Genomic DNA, 25,462 nt, shown 5'->3' on the forward strand with positions numbered 1-25,462 from the left:
CATAAAAGCCATGTTAATAAAAACCAAATGTGAGCTCAGGCCTTCCAGTAAATCATAATAGATTAGATGCTGCACCGAAATGAATATCCCACAGTGGAAAGGGTTGTCCGGTTGGTGGAAGGCGCTTGGTGTGACTCAATTGGGCCACAGTGTTGTGACTCAACTGGGCCATAGAATGAATTCTGGTTTATTTCTGTAATAGAAAATGCAGCCTTTGCTCTTCTGTCAAGTCCGCTGAGTCCTGGGCCAGAGGTCGGGGGATGGGGGGTGAGTTTTACAGCTTTTGTATCTTGAAGTTTCCCCAGTTCAGCAACCAGCCTTCTACTCCTGCCACTCCATTTGTCATTGTTTACCCAGGAAGAAGGAGTCTTGGGCTCTTTGTGTTTTGTGTTTTGTTTTGCTGAGAAGTTAATGGAACGTGGATGAGAGATACGGAAAAGGTTGAAAGGTAATAGGATAAAGGGAAGCTTTTGCCATGCAGAGAACTTGCACAACGTCATTTTGGATCTTGGCTGACACATAACCAGAATTGGAAGTACATTGGAAATTGGCCCAACATCTGGTTAGCTTTCGAAATCTTTGGTCTATAGTCTTCCAAAGCTGCTAATACTTATGTGACTGCAGCCAGGGAGACGTTGCGTAGTCAAAATACATTTTTTAAAAGTTTGAGGCCGGGCGCGGTGGCTCACGCCTGTAATGCCAGCACTTTGAGAGGCCAAGACGGGCGGATCACAAGGTCAGGAGATCGAGACCATGGTGAAATCCCGTCTCTACTAAAAATAGAAAAAATTAGCCGGGCCCGGTGGCGGGCGCCTGTAGTCCCAGCTACTCAGGAGGCTGAGGCAGGAGAATGGCGTGAACCCGGGAGGTGGAGCTTGCAGTGAACCGAGATCGCGCCACTGCACTCCAGCCTGGGCGACAGAGCGAGACTTCGTCTCAAAAAAAATAAAATAAAATAAAATAAAATAAAATAAAATAAAAGTTTGAACGTTGTTTACCTGGTGTTCTCATGGTCTCTTTATCCAGATCTTTCTAATTATTCTTATGCATCTTTGGTCTGGGTCTTTTCCATCCCTACCCTGAATGGGAGCTACTACTAAGGGGGAAGAATCCAGATATCAGAACTGAGAGGGAAGCTTAGTAAGAGTTACTTACACTGTGGGGCCACACCCTTCCCTTCTGTTTTGGATTCTTTGAATGAGTTGGTTGAGAGTTCCACCCTCCAACCCTGTGGACAGGAGACACCCATTCTGACTCGGTGGGCAGCTCAGGCTCTGACCCCTAAGGCAGGGCTGTGCGTGGGGCAAGGAACATGTGGTCTGCTGGAAGTCAGAATGAGCTAGTGCTCTCGTGAAGTGCAGCAGGATTTCTTTGGAATTTGTCTGTCACAAGGCACTTACGAGTTGAAGCAAATAGGATCATATATTATCCACAATGTTTATTTCTGTCAGAGGGAAATGACCGGCAAAGAAGCTATTGGATTTGCAGCAAAAGCTGCCTTTCTGTGACTGAGAACCATGGGGTATGTGTGTGTGTGTGTGTGTGAGTGTGTGTGTGTGAGAGCGTGTGTGTGTGTGTGTGTGTGTATGTATGTCCCCGTACACAGGAGCCGTCTTACCTTTCACATGCATGCCCCTGTTATACAGTGACATTGACCTTAGCCACTCAGAACCATCAACCACCAGATTGTTTCAGGGAGGAGGCTTAAACCCAAACCAAATTTGTTTGCCACAAATTAAATGCCATCCTAAGAACAGTGATGGTCATGCAGTGATTGTTGTAGAAAACAAAAATGAGAATAAGTTGCTTTTTCACTTGCCTTTGATTATACCACCTTAAGATAACCAGCTGCTGACAGTATCATATTTCTTTCTAGCCTGTTTTGTGTGTGGGTGATGGTTGGGCTTTTCTGCACAGCTGTCTTATGGTGGCTTCTATTTTATGTATATTTCCCCTTAATTTTGAGATTTGTCTGATCTTCTGTCCTAAATTTGATCAAAACTACTTAACTTTTAAAAAAATTAATTCAGCAAAAATGTATGGGCTGTTGTGTTTGTGCCAAGAACACCACTAGATCACGTGACACACATAGCTTGGGCAGGTGGCGAGAAAGTGCATTAACCAGCAGGGATCATGGGACACGACAGAGAGGATGGAGGTAAGAGCCATGTGGCCGCATTCAGGGCTGGGCTTTCTACTCTCCGCATGACCTCAGGCAAGCTTCATGTCTTTTTTGAGCCTCAGCTTCCTCGTCTATAAAATGGAAATAATATTAGCCACTTCATGGAACGTCATGAGGATGAAATGAAGCATTCCACTTCATATGCCTGGCGGATGGTCACCATTTCTTCAGGGCTTACCTTGTGAAGGCAATCTTGTCATCCTAGCAGAATCCTCTCCTCCTTCCTTCCAAAGACACTTTGTCCTTCCCCAGAGAGACTGGGGATTTTGTTGTTATTTGTTTTGACTGAGTATTTTGGTAAATGATAAGGCCTCCTTGGAAACACTTGATAGTTCAGAGTCACAGAGAGGATTTTAAAGGCCATGGTGGGAAAAAGAGCTGGGAGAGAGAATGGGGCACCTGGCCCAGAAGGAGCTTTGGGGAAAGAAGGGAGATGTTCAGAGGGTTTTCTGTTGTATAGTTTTGCCATGTGCTGTGTGGAATCACCTCTGCTCTCTGCCTCCCAGGGCTGGTGATAAAATCTACCTCACATGGACTGCATGGCAGTAGCAGGTCAGTTTGGGGGAAAGGGCCGGAAGCATGAAGACCACTTGGAGCAGCCAGTGGAATGGGACCACCCCAGTCAGCCAGGACACAACCAGATCATGTCATGGCCCACTAGCTGCCTCTCCTGGACCCCTCCACTGCATCACCCTGCAGGATCCTGGCACGAAGCCTTGCCTGTCCCTTCTCCCATCCTCCACCTCATCACCCCCCTCCCCGGCTGTTCCCCGCCCTGACCTCCCTGGCTGTGCTCCACTCCCTGCAGTCCCACCTTTGTTTGGCAAGTCCTGGCCCTCCCTGTCTAGCTCAAGGCAAACTCCTGTTCATCCTTTAGGATCCAACCTGAGCAACTTGTCCCCTGAGAGGGGCCCCCAGCAGCTCAGCATGCCTCTTTTGGGCTGTCTGTAGCTTGATTTAGCTCTTGTTAGGTTTTTTCCTTTTGTTCTTTTGTTCTAATTTCCTTTTTTTTAAATTTTAGGCTGGACTGCAGTGATGCAGTCTCGGCCCACTGCAACCTCCGCCTCCTGGGTTCAAGCAATTCTCGTTTCTCAACTTCCCGAGTAGCTGGTACTACAGGCATGTGCCACCACACTCAGCTAATTTTTGTATTTTTAGTAGAGACGGGGTTTCACCACATTGGCCAGGCTGGTCTCAAACTCCTGACCTCAAGTGATCTGCCCATCTCGGCCTCCCAGAGTGCTGGGATTACAAACGTGAGCCACTGTGCCTGGCCTAACTTTCCTTTTATAACACGAATGATAAGGAAACACATCAAGTCGTGCTCAAACTAAAAATTCTCGTGCTTGCATTAAGCAGTGATCAAACTAAAAATTCCCATTTGTGCATGATAATGAGAGGTAAAGTTGTTGGTCTGTGACAGTGCTTTTTCTCTTTCGATCCTGATAGCAGTTGTGGGGCAGGTAGTTACCATAATTATTCCCACCTCACAGGTGAGGAAACTGAGGTTCAAAGAGGTAAAGTGTCAAAACAAAATTTCTCCCGTACTCCACCGCTAGGCTTCTCATTCCTGCTGTACCCAGCTGACCCCCTAGGAGAGAGTGAGCCCAGGGACACAGAGGGGTGGCTGTTGTCAGCCTGAGAGGACGGGCACCCTGCGTGCTGCTCGTGGGCTCGGTGAGTGGGTGCTGCCACCCTTTCCTATCTGGCCCCTGCCCATCTTCGGGATCATCTGAAGGTGGTTTGAGCCGCGTTTCTGACTTGCTCTGTGGCCTTGGGGAAACAGCTTAACAACTCTGGGCCTTAACTTCCTCATGAAAGGAAAGGGCTGGACTTGGAATCTGGTGCAGAGAGAAGTGTTTCTATCCTCTGGAATCTTCCCTTCATGGAGTGTTGAGAAAGGTCAAGATCATCTTGACAGGCTTTTCTTCCTGTCAAGAAAAGAGCTTGCCACAGATTTCCTCATTGTTCACAAATTCTAAGAAGGCAGAGGGGCAATGATAGGAAAGAAACAAAAATGGACCTCTCTGTGGAAATTCAAGGCCTGGTCCTAGTTTGCCTCTTTCCATGGTTCTGTGGCCACAGCCCCATTCTGGAAGGAGCCAGAAACCAGGCCCTTTCCGCTGTCCTCGCTGAAGTGGAGTGATTGCCGGTGGGTTATAAAGTTGGGCGATGCACCTGGGACGCAGAGGAGCTTTTATTCCCCACCCCCACCCCCAGAACCACTGACTGGCAGTTCTCAAAGGACCAGAAATTAATGAGTAGAGAGATGTTATGACAGTGTTAACATCTCTGGAAAAAACAAATGCCAAAAAGATTCAGTTGACATTCCTCTTGCCATTCAATAAGCCAGAATCGTTCAGGGTTACACATTTAGCATTAACATGGGATACAGAATCCACAAATTAAATTTTCACTGCAATCAAATTTTTTGAGGAAACCCAAATTTGTGGGGCGTTTTGGGGCATGAGAGAGACTACTACCCAACTCAAGCCTTTATGCCATCCCTCACCCAGGTCATCTCCTTGGTATGACTTAGCCTCTTTCTGGGAGCTGGAAGGAATTCAGAAAAGCAAGATATATTGTTATGGCTTATTTCATCAACCTGTGTGTGCAGGAGTTACTTAGAATCCAGACAATCAGCTCTTCAATGCTATCTTCCACTATTTTGTCAAGGTTCTAAATGAAACGTCATCTGGTACTCAAGGGACCGTATTTCAAGAGTTCCGAGAAGTGCCACCTTTCCCCCTTTTGTAAAATAACAGGAAAAGACGTGTTCCAAGCACAAATAATCCATTCAGTTCTCCGAGCTTGGATCAAGCGAAATATTTGTTTCTCGAAGTGTATTTTTCAAGAGCCGTGTCAGATGAGCAGGTAAGGAGTTTGAAGACCTCTTACCCCAGGCGGGAACTGTTCTAGGAGCCCTAACAAGTCTTCTGTCACTGCGGGTCCTGCGTGCTTCTTTAGGAGAAATGACAACAGGGCTCAAAGTCACACTCTTGCCTGTTCCCTATTTCCTTTCCCACTTACCTTCCCCACCCCCATCTCATCTTTTATCTTTTAAATGCTGTTAGTTTTGGCAGGAAGAACTGTTGAATTTTCACTGGAGGAAAGGTGATTCCCTTGCCTGTTAATGATAAATCTCTGCTTTATTGGTGTCATTGTATTAGGTTGGCACAAAAGTAATTGCAGTTTTTGAATTGCTTTTAATGGCAAAAACCACAATTACTTTTGTGCTAACCTAATATGTGCACCTTTCTGTAAGAAAAGGCTTAGCTTAGTGTCTTTCTGCTAATGTCACCCTCAGGGGCAGGGGTGGCCTCTGCCTCACCTGACTCAGAACTTGATTCCTCCTACCCATGCTGAGGGTGGGGCCCAGCTTTTGAGCTTGTCGTTAAAAGCTTGAGGGCACAGTTGTTGGGGATGACTGTAGTTTCCTTCGGGTGTAGTCTCTCTTTCTCTAGGCCTGGGTTTCCCCAAGTGTAGAAGGTGCCTAATACAGGAGTGACCTCAGGTGGCCCTCAGACGTGGCACACAGTGGCAGTGGATTGTACTATGGGACGATTACCGCTTTTTCTACTCCCTTCCCTTTCCTCTGCTATGTCTGGGAGAATGTCCCCATTTGGGGCTAGCTTCTCTCCAGCACTATTAAGTACCTGCCAACTTCCCTTTTTAACAAAGATCAGGCCTTGGGCCACCATGAGTAGGCAGTCACCAGTCATTGGCTAGAATGTAAAAACATTTTTTGATTTTTTAAAAATTATTACTGGCAATTATTACATCAATCCTGATTTCCTATTTGTAAGTAGTGACAGAAAATGTATGTTTTAATACATTTATGTAAGTTCAGTTTATGGAGAGCTCTGCAAAAAGTTATGGCACCGACAGCAACCAGTCATGACAGCAGTTGCCAAGAGGAGACAGGCACGGTGGCTCACACCGGTAATCCCAGCACTTGGGGAGGCCCAGCACTTGGGAAAGCCCAAGAGTTCAAGTCCAGCCTGGGAAACATGACAAAACCCTGTCTCTACTAAAAACTAAAAAAAACTAAAAAAAACTAAAAAAAAAAAAAAAAAAAAAAAAAAAGGAAAAGAAATCACCAAGAGTAGCTGAAGTTGAGGAAACCCCACTCTGCAGGGCCTTTCAGGATGAGGAGGTCACGTAGTCAGGAAGCCTCCGCTTACATCCTTCTCCTCTGTTCCAGGCATAGATCCTGAAAAATTAGAGCGAATCCAGCTCCCGGTGCCAAACGCAGTCGAGAAGACCACCTACAACCATCCGCTGGCTGAAAGACTCATCAGGATCATGAACAACGCTGCCCAACCAGGTGCCCACTTGGGGTGTTGTCTATCCACAGGGCCACGCAGTCATGGGGAGCAGGCCCCACTGGAAGCCTGAGCCCTGGGTGCTAGGCCTGAGCCTTCTGAGAATCTGGGCCCATCCCAGCCTCTCCCTCTGCCTCTCAACCCCTGCATCCTGGGCCAGCCCTCCTGCCTGCTGGAACTGTGTCTTTAGCTCTGGGTTTCCTTTTGCCATCCCACTCCCTGCCACTTGCTAACCATCTTTCTTCTCCTTCCACACCCCGCCTTCCTTTGCTGAGATTGTCAATGTTTGTCGCCCCCCGAATCTCTGGGTGGCCCAAGGCGATATTATGAGAAAGAACTAGGCTGAGAGTGGAGTGAGGGGAGAAGGTTCGAAGGTTTAAGGGGCCAGTAGAATAGGAGACAGAGTTTTGTTACCAGCAGCAGTTGTGGGTAGGTATGGGAACAGGTAGGAGTGAGAATACGCTTGGAGAAAAACTCACTTGGAGGAGGCAGCTGAAGAGAGGTTACACTAGTGCTGGGGCTGGGTGGTGCCAGGCCAGGAGAGCCGATGGAGCTGAGACCACCCAGCCTTCTCCTTGGTTGTCCCTGGGGCATGTATCACGTTTGGGAAGACCTATTTTTCGTGATAGCGCTTTTTCTTTTTTTTTCTTTTTTTTTTTTTTCCCGAGATGGAGTCTTGCACTGTCGCCTGGCCTGGAGTGTAATGGCATGATCTCGGCTCACTGCAACGTCCGCCTCCCAGGTTTACGGGATTCTCCTGTCTCAGCCTCCTGAGTAGCTGGGATTACGGGTGCACACCACCACACCCAGCTAATTTTTTGTATTTTTATTTGAGACGGGGTTTCACCATGTTGGCCAGACTGGTCTCGAACTCTTGACCTGGTGATCCATCCACCTTGGCCTCCCAAGGTGCTAGGGATTACAGGCATGAGCTGCCGCGCCAGGCTTACTTTTTCACTTTTTAGGCAGAGCCTCTTTTCTCACCTATTTTCACCTGACTTACAAGGCATTAACAAAGGGACAGGCAGGGAGGTGGGCAGAGGGATGTATCTGCCTTTAGTTTTTTCCCAGTGACCTATCGTGGTCTCTGATGTTTCCAAGGCCTTAGAGGCATAGCCTGAAGACCTCCTCCTCTCCACAGTGGGACCTTTCCCCAGAAATAAACTTGAAAGACCCACAGAGGAGTTTGCATAAGAGCAGTTGTCCTTCAGTCAGTTACAGATGCTTCTAGGAGAGATGCCAGATGTGGGTTTTGGCATTCTGAGCACCTGCAGTCTACCACTGCCCAGCGATGAGACCCTGGACAAGTCCCTTCACTTTCCTAAGCCTCAGTCTTTGGAGGACTCATTGCAATCGGTTTTCATACAGATTCCTTGAGCAGCTATATAAAGTGCTCGGCACTGTGCCTGGCTCACGGTAGTAAGTAATAGCATAATAAGTAAGCTGTGTTAGAACTCTGTTGCACTTGACAGAAACCCGACTCACTCTGGCTTTAAACAACACAAACAGACAAAGCTGTGTTGGCTTATAAAGTCTGCTAAGGCCTGGCTTCAGGCAAAGCTGGATCCAGGGGCTCAAACAGTATTTTTCTACCTTTGGCCTCTGCCACCTTCTGGGTTGACGAGTTAAACGTCATCCCCTCCAGCTAGCCCTTTCTCCACTGAGACACCAGACTTATTCTATGGGAGACACTTAGATTTGAGCAGTCTAGTTGGAAGAGAGATCTCAAAGTGATATTTGCAGAATACTTGACAAATATTAAAAATGCTGACAAGGGTGAAGAGGTGGCCGATGTAGATTATAATGCTTGTGCCCCTCAGGGCCTCACCACGGTCCTCTGCTCAACCCAGCACAAGGAGAATTTCTCTTACCCAGCAGATCCAGCAAATTGTGAGGTTGAGCCTTACTGGCTCTGACTGGCTCCCTTGCCTGGTTCTTACCTCGTCACTGGGACCAAGGCAATATAGAGCACCCCAACTGGCCGGGTGATGTGCCCAACCCTGGAAGGGGAAAGGAGAACCAGCTCCACCCAAAGCACGTGACCCAGAGTGGGACTGGTGGCTCTCTAAAGGAAAGTGGGAGTGCAGGGCCACTCTCTAGGCCTCAACAGTGTTTAGTCACCCTCTTTTTCCTGCACCCTGCCAGTAAAGGGACTTCAGGGAAGTATTTGGTGTAGGTAGTTTTGGTGGAGAACATTGAATTCTAACTGATTGGGAATGGCTTTGGCATGGGGGGTTCCCTCTGTGTCCCCACTGGATGTTGGGAGCCATGAGCAGTTGGTCTGTCATCTGACCTGCTAACCTCAATGTGGGTAGGCAGGAGCCTTGGGCTTAAGGGCGCCCCACCCTGGGTGTGCAAGGCTCACCCTGGTTTGCTCTGCAGATGGGAAGATCCGGCTGGCGACGCTGGAGCTGAGCTGCCTGCTTCTGAAGCAGCAAGTCCTGACAAGTGCCGGCTGCATCATGAAGGACGTGCACCTGGCCTGCCTGGAGGTGACGCCCTCTCCCCTCCTCCTTCCTGTGGGCCAAGGGAGAGGGACAGGAGGATGGAAGGGAAGGTGCTGGCATCCAGATTGGAGCCCTGGCCCGCGGTGTCATCGGTCACCAGCTAGAAGCAGCAGGGGCTGCTTTCTTGAGACCCCACTCCGACCTACTTATTCAGCAGGGACTTCCTTTCGGCTGAGACTCGCTGAAGAGTCCACTTAATTGAGTTTTAGTGGTTTCTGCTGCATTTATTTGCTTCTGTATTTGTCCTCAGGATTTCTGAATTTTTTCTTTGGTGTTACAAAAGTTTTAAGCACATACAAACACACTCACACATATACACACATTGATTATGGTTTTTGTGCTTAAAATATACATTAAATTTTCAGTAGCTTTTATGGTACCTCTTATTTTCTATGTTTATTTTAGAAAATTTAGGAAGTACAAAGAGGTAAAAGTAACTATAGTTGACATTTTGGCTGTGTCTATGTAGACACACACATATATGTAAATATATTTAAGTATTATATAAGCAAATAATTATATACATAAAGGAGTATATTTACATATACCACATATATAATATATAAATATGTAAACATGTGAATATATGTAAATGAAACATCTTTACATATATATAAATGAAAATTCATTTATAACTATGTATATGTTTGTATATATACATACACACACTTACTTATAAATGAACTTTTTGTCTTATACAAATGTAGTTGGGCTGGGTACAGTGGCTCATGCTTGTAATTCTAACATTTTGGAAATCTGAGATGAGAGGATCACTTGAGGCCAAGAGTTTGAGACTAGCCTGGACGTAAGTGAGACCCTGTCTCTACAAAAACAAAAACAATTAGCCAGGACATGCCTGTAGCCCCAGCTACTCAGGAGGCTGAGGCTGGGAGATTGCTTGAACCCAGGATTTTGACACTGCAGTGAGCTATGATTGTACCACCGCACTCCAGCCTGGGCCACAGTTTGAGACTGTCTTGAAAAAGTAAAATAAAAAAGGAGTCATAATGGCTATATTTGTAACCCGTTTTCCCCTGATTAACTGCATATTAACAGCTTCTCATGTCATTACAATCGAATTACCTATCCTTTCACATTTTCATTTTGAGCTCTGTCTCCTTTCCTCTCTCATTAAGAACTATTTTATAGGCCAGGCATGGTGGCTCATGCCTGTAGTCCCGGCACTTTGGGAAGCCGAGGCGGGCAGATCACCTGAGGTCAGGAGTTAGAGACCAGCCTGGCCAACGTGGTGAAACCCCACCTCTACTAAAAATACAAAAATTAGCCAGGCGTGGTGGCAGGCTAATCCCAGCTACTCAGGAGGTTGAGGCAGGAGAATCGCTTGAACCTGGGATGCGGAGATTGCACTGAGCCAGAATGATGCCACTGCACTCCAGCCTGGGCGACAGAGTGAGACTTCATCTCAACAAAAGGAAAAAAAAACAAAACATTTTATGTATTAAGGATATTAGTCCAGATCCGTTTTATACATACTCATGTTTTAGAATTTGTAGTTTGCCCGATTTGCTCGCCTAGATGAGACCTGCCTCCTTCACACCTTCCTTGTCTTTTAACAGGGTGCGAGAGAAGAAAGTGTTCACCTTGTACGACATTTTTATAAGGTAATTGGCAGAGCACAGATGGACAGCAGCATGGTGTGTCTTGTAGAAGCAGGAGTGTCTTGTAGAAGCAGCAGAAGTGGTGTCTGGTTCTAGGCAGATAAACGTTATATGTCTTCAGTTATTTTTTATGCCTATAATTACTGAATAAAAATGCTCAATTTCATAGTCTCTAGAGCAGCAATACCTAAACTTTTCTGCCCATGCTGTCTTATCAGTAAAATTTTTGAGGACTCAGCCCCAGTATATGACAGTTTGTTTCTCAGTAATACATGGATTTGGTTGTTTGGGAATAATTACATGTAAATTACAAACTACATACATATAAACACATATAAGTAAATTATATATATATGATGTGCTTATGTTCATGAGTTATATATGCTTACACATATAAAATTATGAATTACCTATGAATTTATGAACTATATACATGTATATTATTTATATACATATGTGCTAAGAAACCTTATAGAGGCTTCTAAACCTTTATTAAGTTTATTGAGATTTTGTAAAGTACCACAGTGACTTTCAGTATCTGAAAAATTTGCAGAGCTTTGTCTTCAGGTTGCAGATGGTTTTATAATACCTAATTGCAGCCAGGCATGGTGGCTTATGCCTGTAATCCCAGCACTTTTGGAGGCCAAGGCGGGTGGATCACCTGAGGTCGGGAGTTTGAGACCAGCTTAGCCAACATGGAGAAACCTCGTCTCTACTAAAAATACAAAATTAGGCATGGTTGCACATGCCTGTAATCCCAGGTACTTGGGAGGCTGAGGCAGGAGAATTGCTTGAACCCGGGAGGCAGAGATTGCTGTGAGCCAAGATAGCACCATTGCCCTCCATCCTGGGCAACAAGATTGAAAACTCCATCTCAAAAAAAAAAAAAAAAAAAAAAATCTAATTGCTATGGTTTTGTTTTAGCTTTTAAGCATATGTTTTAGTTCATTCGGGATGCTAAAACACCATAAACTGGGTAGCTTATAAACAATAGAAATTTACTTCTGGGCTGGGCACGGTGGCTCACGCCTGTAATCAATCCCAGCACTTTGGGAGGCCAAGGCAGGCAGATCATGAGGTCAGGAGATTGAGACCATTCTGGCTAATATGGTGAAACTCTGTCTCTACTAAAAAACACACAAAAAATTAGCCTGGCATGGTGGCGGATGCCTGTAGTCCCAGCTCCTCTGGAGGCCGAGGTGGGAGAATGGCATGAACCCGGGAGACGGAGCTTGCAGTGAGCTGAGATCACGCCACTGCACCCCAGCCTGGGCGACAGAGCAAGAGTCCAACTCAAAAAAAAGATGTTTACTTCTGTCAGTTTTGGAGGCTGGGAAGTCCAAGATCAAGGCAGATTCAATATCTAGTGAAGGCTCACTTTCTCATAAATGGTACCATCTTACTGGATGACCTCATCACCTCCCAAAGGCCCTACCTACTAATCCCATTACCTTGGGAATTAGAATTTAAACATATGAATTTGGGGGGCGTGGCGGGGAGCAGAAACACTCAGGCCTTGCCAGCCTCATGTGTCTTTCAGGCAAGGCTCATCACTCATCAGCCATGGTGGATTAATCCATAGGTCAAATAGTCATTTTCTAGTTTGCTGGCCTCCAGATCAGGTCCCTGCACATGGCTGCTGAAGATCCTCCTACAGGGGGAAGGTGGCAACACTGCCATTTCCTTGCTGTCCCCTGTAGTTTCGTTATTTGAGCCCTCTTCAAGCTGCTGTTTGTTTGCAGGAATCGTTTTAAGCCACTACATTATTGCCAGTGTTTGTTGAGATAAAATGAGGTTACATGATTTGGAGATCAACCTTGCCAGGCTCAGATGACCCCATCCAGCTGCAGCAGTGGACATACCTAGACAAGGGTGGCACCGTGGTGGGCCCCTACACACTGAGGAGGAAATCCCACTTTCCCCTTAGAACATCCGAAACCACGCTTGGCGTCCAAGTGAGGATACACCCCCACTAGCAAAGCCCACAAGAAAGCAGAAACCTCAGGGTTGCATTAGTCATCTTTGAACCTCTTTCCAATATAACTGCCCTAAGTTTATGTCCCCTGGAAAGCTTTTGGATTGCAAAAACAGAAAGACATATAGGTAGGCATTTTCCCAGAGCATTATTCTTTATTGTTAACAAAAGGAGAGCTTTGTTTAATTTCTGGATCCCTTCTCCCAACCCAGATTTTTCTTTCTTTTATCCCATAATATTTATTATGCCCTAAGTATAATTTCTCAGCAGCTTTTAGATGTTTTCAGGAATTGTCTTTTCTGTTGGTGATAGTTATATCACACAAGAATATGCAAATTTAGTTGTAGTTCTGACAACTGAAAAAAACTAAAAAGGATCTATTCCCTTTCCCACCCCAAGTGTGTGGGGGATGTGTGTGTGTCTCATTCAGAACTTGTAAGAGAGATGCAGCAGTTCTAAGGGTCATTGTCCAGTAGATTATCATGACAGTGAGTGCTCACACTGACCCAGCCCTGACTGAGAGACTCTGTGCTTCCTTGCATTTCATGTGCGTTAACTCATTTCGTCTTCACAATACCCTAGACAGACATGCCATTCTTGCAGTGGAACAAGGAGGCGAGAGGTGTAAAGCTGGATTTGGTTATGTGTCTCAGAGCCAAGTTTATGCCCACCATGCTGTTCTGAAGGGGCCCTCCCAGGCAGTCATGACCCTGAGGAACGACATAACCCCGAAAGCACTCCTCAAAAACAAATGGAACAAGCCATGTAATTGTAATGTTAAACTTATTTAATTATACTCCTCCTTCCAAAGGTGTGGAGCCTCGTATCTTTAATATGGTAACTTAAACAGGATTGTCCATTTCTCCAACCATTCTTGATAAATAGATGATGTTAAACACTTGAAATATTAGTCTTTTCTATATTTTAATCCTACATAGTAGTATTTTTGTTGTTGTTTTTTAATTAACTGCTTTGACAGAAGAATCCTAACTCCATATACTTAAAAAGGAAGGAGAAAATTTTGAGTAGTGCAATTTGATATTTGGTCTGTCATTTGAGCATGTGTGTTTGTGTTCACGTGTGCATTTTACTTCCTGGTGATTTACGAGAACTCACTAATGAGAAACAGATGGCCTCTAAAGCCACAAACTAGAGTTTATAATACTGTTGTTTATGGAAAAAAATATGAATAATCTCCTCTTCCCTCCCTCCCTTTCTTTTTAGGGAGAAGACATTTTTTTGGACATGTTTGAAGATGAGTACAGAAGCATGACAGTAAGTGAGGGACTGGGACACACTTGGGCTGGCGTGCGCCTGTGTCCCTGCCAAGCTCACCCTGCCCATCCTAGAGGGGATTTTTTGACTTAGGACTTTCTGACCAAATAGCAGATTGATGGGGAAGCAGATTTAGAGTGGTGTCTTGTGATCCCCAGCACTGTTAATTTCAGACTATATTCACTCCCTCTAAGATGGGAGGTATCCATCTTAGAGGACGATTATCTGCTATGAATAGTAATTTGGGGGACAGTATCATTTTTTTGAGGACTTACTCTGTGCTGGATGTATATAGCATGCTGTACAGATTATAACTCTTCATCCTCACACCAACCAATGCTAATAGCTACTGCCATTGTCCCTTTCTTGCTGAATTAGTCTTTTCTTATACTGTTATGCAGGAATACCCAAGACTAGGTAATTTATAAAGAAAAGAGGTTTAATTGACTTACAGTTCCACATTGCTGGGGAGGCCTCAGGAAACTTACGATCATGGTGGAAGGCACCCCTTCACAGAGTGACAGGAGAGAGAATGATTGCAAGGAGAAAAAATGCCAGACACTTAGAAAACCATCGGATCTCATAAGAACTCACTCACTCTCATGAGAACTGTATAAGGAAAACTGCCCCCATGATTCAGTTACCGCCATATGGTTCTGCCCTTGACACGTGGGGATTCCCATGTGTCTCACCATTCAGCAGGAGATTTGGGTGGGTACACAGAGCCAAACCATATCACTTGCCAATGAGGAAACTGAGTCAGACAGGTCTAGTGATGTACCCAAGTCTCCCTGGCCGGTGAGTGGCGGAGCCAGGCTTCCGGAGGAGGACAGCTCACCCCCGCATCCCCTGTCCTTCTCCATGTATTATATCCCTGCCTCTCTGTTTGCTGCTTTCCTGGAATGTTCCAGCATGCAGCTCTTCCTCCAGTCTGCAGTGCCAGCACACGGGATTCCTTCCTCCTCCGGCAGGCAGAATCACGGGAAGCCATAGGTTCAGAAGATCCCAGCTTTCTCTGCTTTGTGCGTTTGTCTTTGTATCCCAGCACCTGCCCTTGGCTAGGTACTCCATTAAGTACATGATAAATGATCCTTCTTGTGAATATTACCCACCAAAGCGTGTGTGATTTGGGAAGTTTATAATGAACCTAAGTGTTTTAAGTGTCAAAAAGAAAAAGGCAGCTTGCACTAATTGGCTCCTTGGCTTCACAGCCTGTTCCCTGGGAATCTGGACAGCCAGGCCCTCACCACGTCCTTTGTCACTGTATGTCTGAGGCTGCCATGGAGCCTTTTCAAGGGAAAGGTGTCTGTGGGCTGTGCATCTACAGCCCCTCGTCATTCCTCCAGCCCCTTCAAGAGTGACTCAGTCTTCCACCCTTCAGACCATTCCTTAGAGTGGAAGGGATTCATTTGTCGTTTGCCATTTCCTCTTACTGCTGAGACATCCCCCTGCAATGTCATTCCTTACAGTTTGGTTTCCTGTTTGGAAACGTCAGGCTCCTATGGCACTTAACCATGTGGGAGAGCTTGGGCTCTTAAACCCCTGCTCAGTGTCTGTTTTTGACAATGCAGCCTTGAGTGCATTGCTTAAATTCTGATTTTTTTTCTTTTTCTTTTTTTTTTTTTTTGAGACAGAGTCCTGCTCTGCCACCCAGGCTGGAGTGCAGTAGCGCGATCTTGGCTCCCTGCAACCTCCGCCTCTTGGGTTCAAGCAATTCTCCTGCCTCAGCCTCCCAAGTAGCTGGGATTACAGGCGCCCACTACCACGCCCAACTAATTTTTGTATTTTTAGTAGACGGGGTTTCACCATGTTGGCCAGGCTGGCCTCAAACCCCTGACCTTGTGATCCGTCCACCTCGGCCTCCCAAAGTGCTGGGATTACAGGCGTGAGCCACCTCGCCTGGCGATTTTTTTTTTTTTTTAATCCATAAGGTGGGGGATCCCTACCTCGGAGCTGCCCAGGCTGTATGTGAAATAGCCAACAAGAAGCCTCATGGGTCCATACACAACAAATGCTTCCTCCCCCTCCCACCATGGGGAGCTTCCGAGGATTTATTTGTTTGATTGTTGTTTGTTTTAATCAAGCATGTATTGTGTGTCCTATACAATGCCTGGCATTCCAGAGAAATGCAAAGGTGCTACACCCTCTCTTTGTATCTGAAAATCAGTCCTCAGCCTTCAGGAATGCAGCTTCTGAGTGGAAGAGGGTAGGGACAGGCCCTCGGAGGCCGGCTGCTGTACCAAAGTCAGGCTATGACTTGTGACCTTTCATTTCCCTTACTGCCTCTGGTTTAATGCAAAAGGTTCAGTGAAGTGATGGCCTAGCTCTGCCCCCAGCAGCCTTGAGGGGTTCATTGGGAAGGTTGTAGGGGGCAGCAGGAGTAGAGGGGAAGGGAGCTGCCACCCCTGCTGGGATAGAGGATTTGGAGTGGGGGACCTCGGGCTTCTGGAGGTAAGTACTCAAAGTGTCCAAAAGAAAAAGGCAAGCAGCATGCACCAAGTGGCTCCTTGGCCCCCTGGCCTGTTCACCACGTGTCTCAGTCTGTTTTCTGCAGCTATAACAGAATACCTCAGACTAATTTATAAAGAAAAGAAATTTCTTATAGTTTTGGAGGCCAGGAAGTGCAATATCAAGGTGCCAGTATTTGGCGAGGGCCTTCTTGCCACATTACCCATGGTGGAAGGTGGAAGGGCAAGACACAGAGAAAGAACAGAACTCGCTCTTAAAACAAATTCACTGTCACCATCATTGAGCCACACCTGCAATAATGACCTTACTCCATTCATGAGACCTAATCCCATCTTGTTAGGCCCTAGCTCTCAGCACTGCCACACTGGGGATTAAGTTTCCAATACATGAACTTTTTGGGACGTGTTCAAACCACAGCACCGGGTATCTGGGCCGCTCGGCCCTCACTACATCCCTGCCCTGTGTAGTCAGCTTTACCTAGCAGGAGGGAGAAAGTGGCATGTTTGAAGCCCACTTTGTGAAAAGAGAAGACACAAGGAAAGTTTGTGATGTTTGAAAGAGTAAAAATGAATTCTGCAGAAAGCTTATCCTTCCTCTGTGAAGCCAGGGAAATGAAGTGTTAGTGTTCAGCAACACATGTGCATTGATTACTACTACTGATGCAGCAGAGATCTGGGAGAGGTGGCAGGTAGGGGATGTCACCCTGTGTCTTAGTCATCAAAGAAGGCTTCGCAGAGGTGGTGTGGAAGGAGGCAGTCAGCTCTGGCCTAGTGGCTGTGGGCATGTGCCTTTCGTCCTCTGAGCTCAGTGTCCCTTTCATGGTGGGCCACCAGCACCTGCTGTCCAGCAGGAGGTGATCCCAGCACGTGCCTGGCAGTTAGTAGATGCTCCAAAAATGATTATGTTATATTATCCCAGGTAAGATGTGAAGGGGACAAGGAAGGAAGGGGAAACGTTGGCCCTAGGGTGGGAATCACGCCCTGGAGCAAGACAGGCCTGGGCTCATGTCTTGGTTCTGCCACCCACCAGCTGAGTGACCTTGGATCCATTTTTCTGCTTCTCTGAGACTCTGTTCCCTCATCAGCAAAGTGGGAAGCAGCTCCTCAAAAGCCTTTAGGTCACAGCGTGCCGCGGAATCAGCTCTTGTTAAACAGAAGCTGCCGTTGCACAGCTGTTGTCATCACTGGAAGGACAGAGAGGAGAAGACGGGTGGCAGACGGGCTTGCACCCACAGGGGTAAAGCATACCTGGCCTCCTGCTGAGAATCCCTGTCGCTGCTGAGGTGGAGAGGGAATGTGAGGAGGAACGAGCTTTTCGCAGCAAGGATGCAGCTTCTCAAGAGTCTGAGCTGCCGTTTCAATTAAAGGAAAAATCGGCAGTTTAGAAAACCAAAAGGCGTATTGCTCCCTTATCTGGCTGCCTCTGTGCTTTACTTCAATCTAAATCCAGGGTTTAGATCACTCATTTACATTTACTAAATGCAGGTGAAGGTGAGGGGCCTGTGTAACCTTCCCCGGCCTCTTCTTCCTCCCAAGTAAGGGGCCTGCTTTGAGGTTTCCTGTAATGTCTCTTCTAGATGAAGCCCATGAACGTGGAATATCTTATGATGGACGCCTCCATCCTGCTGCCCCCAACAGGCACGCCACTGACGGGCATTGATTTTGTGAAGCGGCTGCCGTGTGGCGATGTGGAGAAGACCCGGCGGGTGAGTGAGCGCAGGACCTGTCATCTCCTGGGCCACTGTTCTCCAGAACCACTCCCAGACCAGGGAGGAAAGGGCTTCTTTGTCAAGAGCTTGCCCTCAACACAGCTTAGACGCGGATAGAGAGTTCACACTTGCCCCCAGGCATGACTTTTCAAAGCATGTTGCCCTTTGGAAAGTGGGGTTTGGCATTCCATTGCATTTGGCACCCAATGTTGGCTGCAGAGAGGTAGCTTTCACCAGTGCAGACAGACTCAAGCCCTGAGCTCAGGAGTGGAAGCCAGTGGGGCCAGGTTTCTGTGAACTGTGGAGAGTGAGGTTGGTGTGAAATCTTAGCCCAGCGGTCTCAGGACTCTCAGAGACAGTGCGATGTTAAGGCATCTACCTGCTCTTGGGCCACAGTCAAATGGAATGTGAATCTCGCCAGCCTGCAGGAGAGATATGTGTGAAAAGATTAGTTCTCAGAACCAGCTGCAGTGTGTGCTTCCGTTATCAGCCCTTTTTTTCCGAAGCAGGCACTCTAGGAAGCAGTCTCCACAAGGGTGTTCATGGTATTTTATCTCCCGGGTAAGATCAGAGTTTCTTTCTTAGAAAGCACCATCACCTTTTCCTGGAAAATCATTCCCTGGGGACATGAATATTTGTGGATAGTTTAGAGGAATTCATTGCACGCAGCTCCCCCGTCAGCCTGTATCGCCTGAGTTAATTCGTGTGTGACAGAGGTGTTTCACTTTTGGATTTTGCAAAGCAGGAATGACCTGTCATTTGCACCTCAGACACTAGGAGTCTGAACCTTCCTCCCCGCAGCTGGTGATTCTACCTCGGAGGCCTGGGGGTGCAGAGGAAGTGGGACCCGTGTGTCTTGAGTCAATCCACATTTCCAACTGTCTGACCAAACCCACAAACCTCACCACAGGACCCACCCTGTCCGGGCCACTGACGCCTTCCTTCCATGTGCTCCCAGCCAGACACATGATTCTGTTTGTGGGTGGCAGCGTTTGCACTGGACGTCCTGGCATCAGCTTTCACTGGAGGACTGGTTCTGACAGATGTGTATGTGTTGCCTCATAATGCTGACATGCTCACCCCCAGCCAGGGCTACAGCATCCTGTGCCAAGAAGGCCCCGCCTGGGAGATCCCTCCTGTCCAGAGGAGTGAACGCTGAGCACTGCTGCTCTAGATTCCACTTTGCCTTTCTTTTTTTCTTTTTTTTTTTTTTTTGGAGGCTGCAGTGAGCTGTGATCCAGCCTGGAGTGCAGTGATGCTATCATAACTCACTGCAGCCTCGAACTCCTGGTCTCCAGCCATCCTCCCACCTCAGCATCAGTAGCTGGAACTACATGCATAAGCTACCACACCTAGCTAATATTCAAATGTTTTATAGAGATGAAGTCTTGCTAAGTTACCCAAGCTAGTCTTGAACTCCTTGCCTCAAGCCATCCTCCTTCCTTGGCCTCCCAAAGTGCTGGAATTACAGACATGTACCACCACACCCGACCCACACTCTACCTTCTTTTGGTTCACAGTTCATCAGGATTTTTCTTACCACTTCTATGAACATATAGCCTATGTTATGAAGTAGATCAATTCAAATCAGTTCTTTAGGTGAATTTCCTCATTCAATTCTATAACCATCCTAGGAGATTGGCACTATTATTATCCCCATTTTACAGAGGAAGAATTTTTTTTTTTATTTTTTTTTGAGACAGGGTCCTGCTCTGTCACCCAGGTTGAAGTGCAGTGGTGCCATCTTGGCTCACTGCAACACACTCTGCCCCCCGGGTTCAAGAGATCCTCCTACCTCAGCTTCCTGGGTAGTTGGGATTACAGGTGTGTGCCACCACACTCGCCTAATTTTTGTATTTTTTGTAGAGGTGGGGTTTTGCCTTGTTGCCAAGGCTGGTGTTGAACTCCTGGACTCAAGCGATCCACCCATCTCGGCTTCTCAGAGTGCTGGGATTACAGGCATGAACCACCACGTCCTTCCCACGGAGGAAGAAATTGATGCATGGAGAGGTCCAGTGATTTGCTCAAGGTCACCCAGCTAGTGAGTAGCTGAGCCACAAGTCAGCCCAGGCAATGTGGCCCCCAGAACCGAGACTCTTAGGCATTCTGACCCGCTGCTTCCCACACTGCCTTCTTCAGATCTGCTAGCTCTGCTCAGGACATTGGGACATCAAAAACAGCCCCAGTCCTGAAGGAATCAGAGCCAGGAAGGCAAAGTGGGAAGAGACAGTGGCAGACCATGTGGCTCAGGCCGTTATTCAAGCAGCATTAGATCGGGTCACTAATCTCACCTGGAGTAGGAAGTGGGACAGGCACCAGATAGGCACAGGCCCAGAGACAGGTGACACATTCTGGCACTTCCACGGCGGTGATTGCAGCTGGAGCCCACAGTGGGATGTGATGAGGCTGGAGGTGCTGGCAGGAGCCAGATCACAGGGGCCTTGGAGCCCCTTGAGAGCTTTGGCTGTCACCTCTTAACACTGTTTCATGAGCTTATGCCCTGCTGGGCTGGGGCAGATGGTCCTGATCCACAGGCGAGAGATGGGAGAAATGCAGGGGCGAGTTTGTCAGGCATGTGGTAGAAGGAGGGTTGCTTCCTGTCTACTCTGAGCTACTGTCTCTTCATCTGTCAGGTAAAATGTGCCTGCCTTTCCAGAGTTATTGTGAGGACTCAGCAGCAAGCCAATGGCAGGTCTTGATGATAGTCTTTTTGCCCTTCACGTGTCACATAGTTGCAGGTTCCCAGGGCTGTGCTGGCCACCTCTCTTGTCCTGGATAGGATGCACAGCCCAAGTGGCTAGCTGAAGCACAGAGACCTGGAATATCTCAGCTTCCCTAGAGGCTCTTTGCCTGTCTGACCAGTTTCTAAAAGCAACTCTCAAGTCCTTCCAGGGTCCCTGGGTAGCAGAATGATATAAAAGAGGCCAGGCTACCTCAAAGCCAAGGCATCCACTTTAGAAAAGCTTCCTTTGTGACTTTAAGAATTTCTTTCTGAAGGGTAGCTGTGGCCACTCATCTCACTACGGTTCCTGTTGCAAGGGAGCCATCTGGAATCATCCAGAAGTTTAGCTCCTCAAGCCCACTTCAGAAATCAGAACACACCAATGTGCTTTGAATTTGAGCTAAAGGAAGTTACATGGTTTAGCAAGCAATTGAGGGCTTATGTGGTTCGTTTCAAGTTTTTTGCTTGTATCCAAAGAACATTCCAAGCTACCCCTTTGGATTCAAAGGTTTTCTTTCTTTTTTTTTTTTCTCCACCAAGTAGACTTTTTAAAGGAGGCTGATCCTTTTCAGAAACTCCACCCTTTATTTTCCTTAAGGATTTGTCAAGGAAGTTCAAACAATTCTTACTGGCAAATCACTCCTAAATATTCATAGATTCATCAAAGAGCTGCTAAGTTCTTGCTATGTGCCAAATACTGTGTTAGCCTGGGGAGTGAAGAAATGAGCGAGCACACGCCCCTGCCTCTGGACGGCTCTTTTTACCTAGGGAGGTAAAATGTATTAGCAAGTAGGAAAATAGCAGGTTTGGTATCAACCCACAGTCAGAGCTCTGGAGGAAAGAAAGAGCATGCCGTGGCCAGGGGCTGAGGAGCGGTCCTCCTGCAGATAGAGTGATCCGAAGAGCTGCTCTGCAGAGGTGATCTGAGCTGAAACCTGGGGGCTGAGGAGGAGCCAGGAAGGCTAAAGCGATGAAGGAGGCACTTTCCAAACAGGGAACAGCACACGTCCAGTCCCTGAGATGCCACCAAGTGTGGCATGTTCAAGGAGCATAGTAAGTGAGGTGGGGCAGGGGCAGCGACAGGAGAGGACGGTGGCAGCGCTTTGCAGGCTGTGAGGAGGCATCTCACCATAACGCTGTTTCCCGTCTTGCTTTTATTTATTTATTTTTTTTTTGAGACGAATCTCACTCTGTCACCCATGCTAGAGTGCAGTGGCATGATCTCGGCTCACTGCAACCTGCACCTCCCAGGTTCAAGTGATTCTCCTGCCTCTGCCTCTAGAGTAGCATGAGCCACCATGCCCAGCTGATTTTTAAAATTTTTTTGTATTTTTAATAGAGACTGAGTTTCCCCAGTCTTTTGGCCAGGCTGGTCCCAAACTCCTGAACTCAGGTGATCTACCCGACTTGGCCTCCCATAGTGCTGGGATTACAGGCATGATCCACCGTGCCCAGCCCCCTCTTGTATTTTAAAAACCACATCACTTTTTCTTTCTTTCAACGTAATTGTTGAACATATTCTAGGTGTCAGGCTCTGAGCGAGATGCAAGACTAGATGGTGAACAAATAATATAAGACCAAAACAGCAAGGGTGCCACTGAGCCATGCCAGCTGAGAAGGGAAATTCATGTTGAAATGAAGGTCACTGGAGCTGTTGGGGTCCAGTGAGAACATTCAAGTAGAACTTCAGGCGTAGGCTGAACCCACCCCACATGTAGGGGGACCTGATAGAAGCGGTGAAGAAGGAAAACTGTGGTGTCAGACCAACCGTGGGTCAAATCCCAACTCCAGCTGCATGACCTTGAGTGAGTCACTCACCCTCCCGGAGCCTCAGGTCCGTCATGGGTCTTGCCTCTCAGCTGTTGCCTAGAGAAGAGCGTGGCTGTGGAGTGACAAGCCCAGGGCCTGGCAGACATTAAGCTCTCAGGAAGCATTGTCTGAACAGAAATGGAGCAGTCTGGTATTTAAGGTGGGAGAGAAATGGGGTCTTTCATGATCTAAATCTACCAAAGCTTAATACCAGAGAAAAGAGAGTTAAGAACAGGATTTTTTGGTGAATATCAAAATCCAAGTGTAAGCGACTAGCCATCTGTATACAGTCATCTTGGAAGTGGTTATGCAACACCCGTATTTGCACGAGGTTTTATTTGTCCCCACATTGTTTCCCTGTTCCTTTGTAAAACCACAAGCAGTTTTTGTGTTTATCACTATTGGCCTTGAGGAAATAGAATATTTTGCTCTACTTTTTTGATGTGTATTACACATTAAAGAAAATACAATAGCATCTCCTACAATTTCAAAAGTAAAGGGAAAAGAATTTCCCATGATTTCATCACCCTAAACAAACATTACTTAGACATCTTTTGTGCTCCTCCTAAAGAGAGTGTACCATGGTCTTGCTTTCATCCCTTCTTTTTTTCTTTTCGTCGTAGCACAAGAAGTTTTCATGTTGTCATAGTTTAAGTCTGATTTCTTATGGCCTCATAAAGGTTTATCTGGCATTTTCTTGCAAGTAGACATTTTGGTTGCTTCCGGTATTACATTATTTTTAACTAAACTATAATGAGCAGCTTCATGAATACAGTGTTTTTCTTTCTTTTGAATTATTTCTTTAGGATAAGTTCCCAGAAGTGGAATTTCTGGTCCAAAGGGTATGAACATGTTGTTTTCATGACTCTCTGCATATTGCCAAATTGCTTTCCCGATGGGTTGTGCCCACAGTAAACTGCTTTGGCACTCTTTTAAGAATGACTGACTTTCACAGCTACATGGCCTCAGTGGGCTTCTCACCTGAGTGACTGTCGCCTAAACTAGGCAGCTTGCACATGTAGCAAGGAAGCAGGAGGGTGAAAACCAAGCCTTTGTTCCAGGCCAGCTCCTGGGCTCAGCACATCACCAGTGCCATCCCGTTGTACCTGCATGGTGGGTGCCCCATTTCCACAGCATAAGCCTGGGCTTGGGCAATTCATGTGATTACCAAGCCCCAGCTTGAGCCACAGTGTGTCCAACTACAGAGCCACCCACCTTGCCCTGCTCATTGGACTGATTCCTCGGAGACTGTGAGTTTGTCAGAGTTTGCTTCCAGACTCAGTGAAGCAAAGAAACTGGAGAAATCTCTTTATATTTTAGCTTGGTCAGCTGTCAGCCTTTTCACAATCTAACCTCTTCTTCCTGGGTCCGTCCTTCCTGATATTCTATGGAAGAATCTGAAAGAATAATAATTTCTTTTTCCTTTTTAATAATACTTTTAAATTTGCATCTTTATTTAACAAAGAAAAGCACTCAATAAAACCCTGGGTCCCAAGCCGTAAATCTTTTGGAGGTCAAGGAGTGTAGTTGCAAGAACAGAGAACTTAGAATCCAGTTATTCACTGAGTGACCTTGGGCAGGCTGCCTGTCATTGCTCGGCTTTGGTTTCCCCATCTGTAAAATAGGAACCACACAGGGTCATTAAAAGGCTTAAATGAGACGATACTGTACAGCTGGCGTAGTACCCGGCAGGCCATGGGGAATCAGAGAGTGGTTATTGTTTTGGGGGTGGTGGGGTGAATTTTATGGCTCTTATGCTCATAGTTTAGCTTTCTTTTGTGAATTCACAGAGTTGTGGGGCTGCCCAGTGTGCCTGTCAGGCCCTTATAACCACCCTGCCCCCAAGGGAGCCCAGGTTTTGCGTCGAGTGGAGCTCCCTGCCCTGTGGGAATCGCCCCTCCTCACGTTCATGGGCATGGCTTCTCATGTGTCCTTCCTTCTCTCAGGAGTTGGGGCAGGAACCAGGAAAAACATTGAGGGATTTTATTGTACAGTCATCCCTCGGTATCCATGGGGAATTGTTTCAAAACTCTCCCAAGGATACCAAAATCCACAGATGCTCAAGTCCCTTATATAAACAGCATAGTGTTTGCATATGACCTATACACATCCTCCTGTAGACTTTAAATCGTCTCTAGATTACTTATAATACAGAGTACAATGTAAATGCTATGTAATTATTTTGTTATACTGTCTTGATTAGGGAATAATAAGGAAAAAAATCTGTACAAGTTGAGTACAGATGCAACTTTTTTTTTTTTTTTTTTTTTGGTCTATAGTTGGTTGAATCCACAGATATGGAACCCAGGGATACAGAGAGCTGACTGTGTGTGTTTTATATTCTATTTTATATTTATGATGACGATTTTTATCCATGTGTTGTTTGCAGGGCAAAAGCAGATATTGGCCTATATTGGGAGCCAAATTCTGAACTTTTAAAGTATTTATTGGAAGGTTACAGTTTTTCAGAGTGATGGCCTGCAGAAAGCCACATGTTTCTGTTTTCTCAGTCAACCCGCTCTGGTCCTGCGTGAGTTATTTGCCTTCAGAACCCTGAGAGAAGTGGGGGTTTGGGCACAGAAATGAGCGTCTCTTTGACTTGGACCTGGCTGTCATGGGCCTTTTCCTTTCTTCCTCATCCTGGTGGTCAAGACTCCGTGGTCATGACTCCTTATCTGAGAGCTCAAGCTGCCAGATATTTCAAGTGACCACCCATGTCTTGGGCTTTCTGTACTTGGGCTGCCATGGATGTTTAAGTTTCTTGGTGCACTTGGTTAAGTGACACGTGTCATACGTTCCTGAGTTCACACCCAGCTCAGCCACTTAGCAGATGTGTGAGATGAAATAACTCTGCCCCTTTCAGCTCTGTTT

At 46.6% G+C, this 25,462-nt stretch overlaps 1 protein-coding gene across 6 annotated transcripts in view; it reads left to right on the top strand.

Moving 5' to 3' along the window:
- Positions 1-25,462, top strand: part of CLEC16A (C-type lectin domain containing 16A) — a 239,121-nt gene that overhangs the window by 87,738 nt on the left and 125,921 nt on the right. For all 6 annotated transcript variants that reach the window (XM_010370242.2, XM_010370239.2, XM_010370240.2 and 3 more), the window contains 5 exons: positions 6,387-6,509; positions 8,890-8,999; positions 10,592-10,636; positions 13,833-13,883; positions 17,929-18,057. In XM_010370242.2, coding sequence (XP_010368544.1) covers positions 6,387-6,509; positions 8,890-8,999; positions 10,592-10,636; positions 13,833-13,883; positions 17,929-18,057 — 458 coding nt within the window. The remainder of the gene's footprint in view (positions 1-6,386; positions 6,510-8,889; positions 9,000-10,591; positions 10,637-13,832; positions 13,884-17,928; positions 18,058-25,462) is intronic.

The sequence above is a fragment of the Rhinopithecus roxellana genome, chromosome 20 (genome assembly GCF_007565055.1).
Source record: "Rhinopithecus roxellana isolate Shanxi Qingling chromosome 20, ASM756505v1, whole genome shotgun sequence".
NCBI lineage: Eukaryota > Metazoa > Chordata > Mammalia > Primates > Cercopithecidae > Rhinopithecus > Rhinopithecus roxellana.